We start from the raw sequence: 6,551 nt of genomic DNA, 5'->3' as shown, positions 1-6,551 counted from the left end.
TGTTTGCAGGTTGAAGAAAGCATTGTATGGCTTGAAGCAAGCACCTAGAGCATGGTTTGACAAGATAGGACAGTATCTTGTCACTATTGGCTCTCAGATTTCCAAGGTAGATTTCTCACTTTATGTGAGAAAAATAGAGAAAGGTATTATGCTGCTTGTCATTTATGTTGATGATTTGATCATCATAGGTGATATTTCTTGGGCATTGAGGTGATTAGATCACCAAGTGGAATACGGCTCTTGCAAAGGCAGTATGGATTGGTCATGCTATCCAAATATGGGATGGCAGGCTGTAAGCCTATTTCAGTTCCTTTGGAGCAGAATGTGAAGTTGAGTGCAGATGCAGGTGAGCTTATGGAAGACTCTACTATGTATAGACACATAGTAGGAAGTTTGATTTATATAACTATTACCAGGCCAGATTTGAGCTATGTTGTTGGATTGGTAAGTCAGTTTATGTAGGCTCCAAGGAAACCGCATTTGGATGCAGCTAGACGCATACTCAGGTACGTGAAGTCCACATTGCAGTGTGAACTATTTTATGAGGCTGGGGTTCAGATTCATGGATACACTGATGCTGATTGGGTTGGTAGTATTTCTGATAGATAATCTACCAGTGGATATGTGTTCTCTTTCGGGAGTGCTGTAGTCACTTGGAGCAGCAAGAAAGAGCCTACAGTTGCCTTGTCGAGCACAGAGGTTGAGTACAGGGGTGCAGCAATGGCTGCATGTGAGGTAGCTTGGTTGCATAAGCTATTTTATGATCTGCATCAGTCTACAGATGGGCCAGTTATGACAACATGAGCAATATACATGTGGCAAATAACCCAGTCTATCAATCTAGAACAAAGCACATTGAGGTGCATTATCACTATGTGCAGGAGAAGGTTTTACTAGGTTTTATTAATCTAGTTTATGTCAGCACAGAGGATCAGGTAGCTGACATATTCATGAAGGCATTGGGCGTAGAGAAGCTGCGCAAGTTCAGAGACCTGCTTGGTGTGCAGGAATTGGGATTGAGCTCGAGGGGGAGTGTTGAGATATCGAGCTCCACTCGTGATATGCTAGGGTGACCATTGTGCATTTATGTCACCGACTTGTTAGCTGCAGATGTGGTTGGTACACCGCCCATGAATAATAGCTGGATGACAGCTATCCTTATGTACTCTAGTTCGTGGTTTAGTTAGTATGCCACCTTAGTTAGCTGAGTTTGGTTTGAGACCCACATATAGGGTTCTTCTATGTCTTTGTACTAGAGTTCTTTTGGCTTTCACAACTAAGAAGAGGAAAACTGTTTTTAGCCTCCACCTTTGTGTGTATTCCCCCCCATTGTGTATGTGAGAAAGCCGCAAGTGAGACTCCTTCCTTCTCTCCCACTATCTTCACACTTATTAGAAATGACTTTATGAAGACATGATCCAGTAGACTAGAAAGGCATTGAGCATGGAGTTTGAGATGACAAACTTAGGATTGATGCACTATTGTTTGGGGATTGAAGTCTGGCAAGAGCCAAGCAAGATCTTCATCTCTCAGCAGAAATGTGCAAGGGAGATCTTAAAGGCATTTGGTATCTCCAAGTGCAAGGAGATAGCTACACCTATGGAGGTAAATGCGAGGCTATCTATGGAGGATGCCTCACCACCAGCAAACATCGGGAGGTACAGGAAGTTGGTCGGCAGTCTCATCTATCTATGCAACACCAGACCGGACATCAGTTTTGATGTTGGCGTTTTGAGCAGGTTCTCCAATAAGCCCCGGGAGAATCATTAGAATGCAGGGATGTGGGTGCTTAGGTATGTGAAGAGCACTCTTAATTATGGCATCACCTATGGTACTGGCACTTCCTTGGCTTGTCATTGTGACTGAGATTGGTGGACTGGAAATGATTCCAGGAAAGCAGTTTTTGGATATTGTTTCTCTTTAGGTTCAAGTATCTTCTCTTGGATCAGTAAGAAACAACCAATAGTGGCATTGTCTTCTACTAAGGCTAAGTACAAGGTAGCATGTTTTGCTGCATGTAAAGCAGTGTGGTTGAGGAGGACCTTATGGCATATGGGAGTGCAAGAGGATGAGGCAACTATGCTGAGGTGCGACAATCAAAGTTGCATGGCCATTGCTAAAAATCCAGAGTTTCATGCGCGCACAAAACATATAGAGATTCAATATCACTATGTTTGTCATTTGATCGAGGACGGGATAGTAGAATTGGTCTACTGTCCAACATAGCAAAATGAAGCAAATATCTTCACCAAGGCACTCAGAAAGGATCAACTTCAAGGTCATCTTCAGAGACTCGGCATTGGGCCGAGAAGGTAGTTTACCTACAAGTGGACATTGAGAGGGGGTGTTAGATATGCTCAATGCCCCACTCTCCTGCTAACCACCAGTGGTCCAAGGTGCTCAAGTTGTAAGGCTCCCATATGAGGAGAAGCCATGTGTGAGCGCGGACACTGGATGGATCCTAACTTGCATGTTAGATGAGGTCTATCAATGAGACCGTTGATGGTAGAAAGGTGATTGTGTGGGAGCCCCTTGCTCTCGCTGGGGTTTGAATATTTCCTAAATATTCCATGGATGACTAGTCGGTTCTACTGACTAGGTTGACTAGTCGGTTCCACCGACTAGGTTGACTAGTTGGCTCTACCGACTACGTTGATCCGACTACCGCCCTCATAGCTATAAAAATGTGACCTTCCCAATCTATTGTACTAGATCAAATCTTCCAACACAGATCTTCCAGCTAGTAGCTCTTCACTTAGTATTTGTCTAGATTACCATCTATGCTCCACTATGGGAGCTTAGATGGTGATCTACATTAGTATTGAAGGAAATTTTTGTTTGTCTTTAGTTTAATGTGTACTCTCTATTCTTTGTTCAATTTTTTGTTCTATTGCGTCATGTAATTTAACACATTCAAGCCTGCAACTACCCGCACAAGGAATTGGTACACTCTGGTAGCCACTGATTGTGGAGATATCAAGCCCTGCCTTCAAATTGCTTCTATCAAAGGAAAACAATGGTCAAGATGATTGGATGATTACCTTGCAACACCTGTGATGGAAGTCCATGGAATGATTTGCAAACTGTGTGTGTGTGAGAGAGAGAGATATTAAACAAAAATGGAAGGGGGCCACTTTGCAAGAAACTCTATGGGACACTTTTTTACAAAATGATAACTATAGCACTGCTTGGAAGGCAGTGCTAATAAACTTGAGGGAGTATGTCCTCCCATACATTGATGAAACAAGATGAATGATATGTATCATTCAATAGGCCTGCCCAAGAGGAGGAAGAAAGAGAGAGAAAGGAAGAGAGGGAGTCGGGACTGAGAGAGAGAGAGAGAGAGAGAGAGAGAGAGAGAGAGAGAGGAGGGGGATAAAAATGTAGAGGGAAACAAAACCGGGATCTCTAGATTTCTACCATGTGATGCTGATCCCGTGGAAAAATGAGCTTCAAAAGCCAGTCGGCTTCACTTAGGGTACCACGTATGGTAGGCCAAAAAGGAGGAGACACACACACAACATGAAATGTGCAGAGACAACACGTGACCAACTCTACATTAACTTCAATAAGAGAGAGTCATACCACATGACCAACTCTACATTAACTTCATTATTACTATAGTTTCCATATACTCACTTACAATCACGAGAGGGGCAATAAGTACTATAGTTTCCATACACGCACTTACAATTATGGGATGATCTTCTTCCCTCTCATCTTGTCAATCCAATGCAGCACAGATGTATCTGTATTGCGGAACCCCAGAAACCCCAATTCCTTGCTCTTGTTCATGCTATATACTGGTGTAATCGGTGAGTTCAGCATCGCATCAACAAACCACCAGACCCCAACCTCTTCCAGTTTTGTGGGAAACAGCTCATGTTTTGCCACAATCTCATCCCATACAGATTCCTTGCCCTTCATCAAGTCGCTTAAACTAATTGGCTGGCCATCGTAAGGAGGAACTTCCAGCCCAAACCTCTCTGCCAAAAGATCCCATACCCGTTTATAATTCAAAACATCTCCATTGGTAACATTGAAGGCCTGATTCTTGCCATTGGGATGAACTGAAGCCCATATTTCCTGTTCAGCTATCAGCTCTGCGTCGGATACATCTCCTAGTTGTTCCCAAGTAACTTGATTCCCAGGGTATCGGAATGGCAAACCTTCATGCTTGCAAATCGCTGCATACACTGCTAAAATACCCAAAAGATTCATTAAACTCGAAGGGGAGAAACCGAATATGGGACAAGGACGATGTACCGACCAGGTCAAACCGTCTTTTTTCTTCACCGTATCGAAAAGGATATCTTCCAGTGTGTAGTAGAAATTGGGCACTGGCAAGCGAGGCATCTCCTCACGAAAAGGGAGCTCAGGAAACGGTACCTTCCCGTATACGCTGAACGGACCAACGTAATGTTTCCCACCAGTCTGCAGGCAAATGTGTCGAAACTCGGGAGCATTGGACAGCAATGCATCCAGCACGTTTTGGAACATCTTGCCATTATCCAGACAATTCTCTTCTTCACTACTACGACTCACCCAAACTACCCAGAAAAGATGGGTGACATCCTTCAATGGCGAGATTTTCTCTTGAACGTTGGCTTCATCCAAGACATCGCACTGGACATACTCCACGGGAGAGTCTGAAAACCATCCTGGTTGAGACCTTCGCGCAACTCCATAAACTTTCCACGGTCCTCCAGGCACATCAGAGCGGGGTAACAACTCCGCCAGGCTAGTCCCCACGATACCGGTGACACCAACAACCAAAGCAACTTTGGGGCGGTCATCAACTCCTTCGTCTGGAGCAAGCTTCGAATTGTCCTATGCACGGATCGTCCAGCCGATCAGCACAAAGATCACTCCACCTCGCCCTATGAAAACTAAATAGACCATTAACAGATATGATAGGACCATACAAAAATCCACAGACTGAGAAGTTTAATTGGAAGACGCCTACCGCATGCGGCCCGATTCTTCGTGTCCACCACGAATACCAACTCATCACGGCCAGTTCTGTTAAACACAAGAAGAGTGGTAAGTACCCAATAGTTTCAAATTGTCCGACTCAAAATCTATTAGGACGGAGAAGGGAGCTCAGTGATTACAAGAGAGGGAAGCAGATTCGTTGCTTGGAGGGAGAACGAGGATTTATTCAGCTGAAGAACTAGATCGTGAGAGCCTGACGAGCCTGCTGAGGTCTGGCACTCAAAGTCATCGATGTAGCTGATGGCATGAGAATTCACCGCCGACATATTCTATGTTGTAGCCGTTCCAAGTCCACTATAAGATATAATATAGCTCGTTCCAAGTCCACTATAAGATATAATATAGCTCGTTTCAAGTCCACTATAAGATATTCTATGTTCTAGCCGTTCCAAGTCCACTTAAAGATATAATATAGCTCGTTCCAAGTCCACTTGGAGCGGATGAGAGCAACGTAGTAAAATTCCAAATGCCACAGATCTTATATATTTTATAAAGTTATATATTTTATAAAGTTAGAGCCACCGCGGTGGCTGGAGCCTTGGGCTCCATCCATATTAATTGCAGGCCACCATGGTGGAATCTTAGGCACCACCCTAGATGGGCTGGTGATCATGAAGCAGACGCCATGTGATAGGTCAGCAGGCCGCTTCGATGGGTGGTAATTAACTGCCAGCCCGATGAAATCTTAGCCACGATAAATGTGGCTGATGAGAGCCTCCACCACCAGGTAGTAATTCCCACAAAGGGAAATCATGAATCTCTAATGCACTCTAGTTCTCTACTGAGCATGCGAGCTCGGCGACTGTTAATTTTTATTGCACTCATAGTGATCATGCATGCTTAAGCCTAATGGTAATTGAGCGGTGGCTGGTAATTTTAACTGCCACCTCGGTGAAATCATAGTCACGACAGAATGACAGCCACCACCACCGGGCAATAATTCCCATAAAAGTAAATCATGAAGCCTAATCACCTCTAATCCCTCATTACCATGCACTCTAGTACTCTCCTGAGCATGCAAGCCCGGTGACTGGTAATTTACTGCACCCATAGTAATCATGCATGCAAGCCCGGTGGTGATAACTAGAAGCTGAGTAATTGCGGGCCACTGCGATGGCTGGTAATTAACTACCAGCCCGGTGGGTCTTAGGGCCACCACAGATGTGGATGGGAATCTTAGATGCCACCACCTCTAATTGCTCATTACCATGCAAGTCAGTACTACCACCTTGAATTAATCAAAATTTGGTCCAACCACCGCGGTGGCTCTCACCTTGACAGTGTAGTCAAGCTACAACCATTGTGGTGGCTCTCACCTTGACACTGTAGTCGGGCTACAAACCGCTATTCCATTCCCTTAACCGTTTCATCTTCTGTGCCTCTCGACCGTTTTGTTCTCCCTTGCAATCAGACTGTAAACTCAAGCCTCCACTATTCCATTTCCTTCACTGTTTCATCTTATATCCCTCTTAACCATTTCTTTCTCCCTTGCAATTGAAATGCAAACTCAAGCCTCCATTATTCCATTTCTTTCATTGTTTCATTTTCTATCCCTC

The 6,551-nt window shown here is 44.3% G+C and overlaps 1 protein-coding gene across 1 annotated transcript; it reads right to left on the bottom strand.

The window, feature by feature from the left end:
- Positions 1–3,589: 3,589 nt before the first annotated feature.
- LOC147889680 (3-oxo-Delta(4,5)-steroid 5-beta-reductase-like) lies at positions 3,590–5,158 on the bottom strand. The gene is made up of 3 exons (XM_087391478.1): positions 5,115–5,158; positions 4,967–5,022; positions 3,590–4,830 (listed from the first exon to the last, which is right to left on the bottom strand). The coding sequence occupies exons 2-3, from the start codon at positions 5,009–5,011 to the stop codon at positions 3,694–3,696; spliced, it is 1,182 nt and encodes a 393-aa protein (XP_087247604.1). The 5' UTR covers positions 5,012–5,022; positions 5,115–5,158; the 3' UTR covers positions 3,590–3,693.
- Positions 5,159–6,551: the final 1,393 nt, after the last annotated feature.

The sequence above is a fragment of the Dipteris shenzhenensis genome, chromosome 20, assembly GCF_047967505.1.
Source record: "Dipteris shenzhenensis isolate YYH24624 ecotype China chromosome 20, Dip_SZ_1.0, whole genome shotgun sequence".
Lineage (NCBI taxonomy): Eukaryota > Viridiplantae > Streptophyta > Polypodiopsida > Gleicheniales > Dipteridaceae > Dipteris > Dipteris shenzhenensis.
Note: the sequence above shows the minus strand (reverse complement) of the source record. Positions and strands in the feature narration are given on the sequence as shown.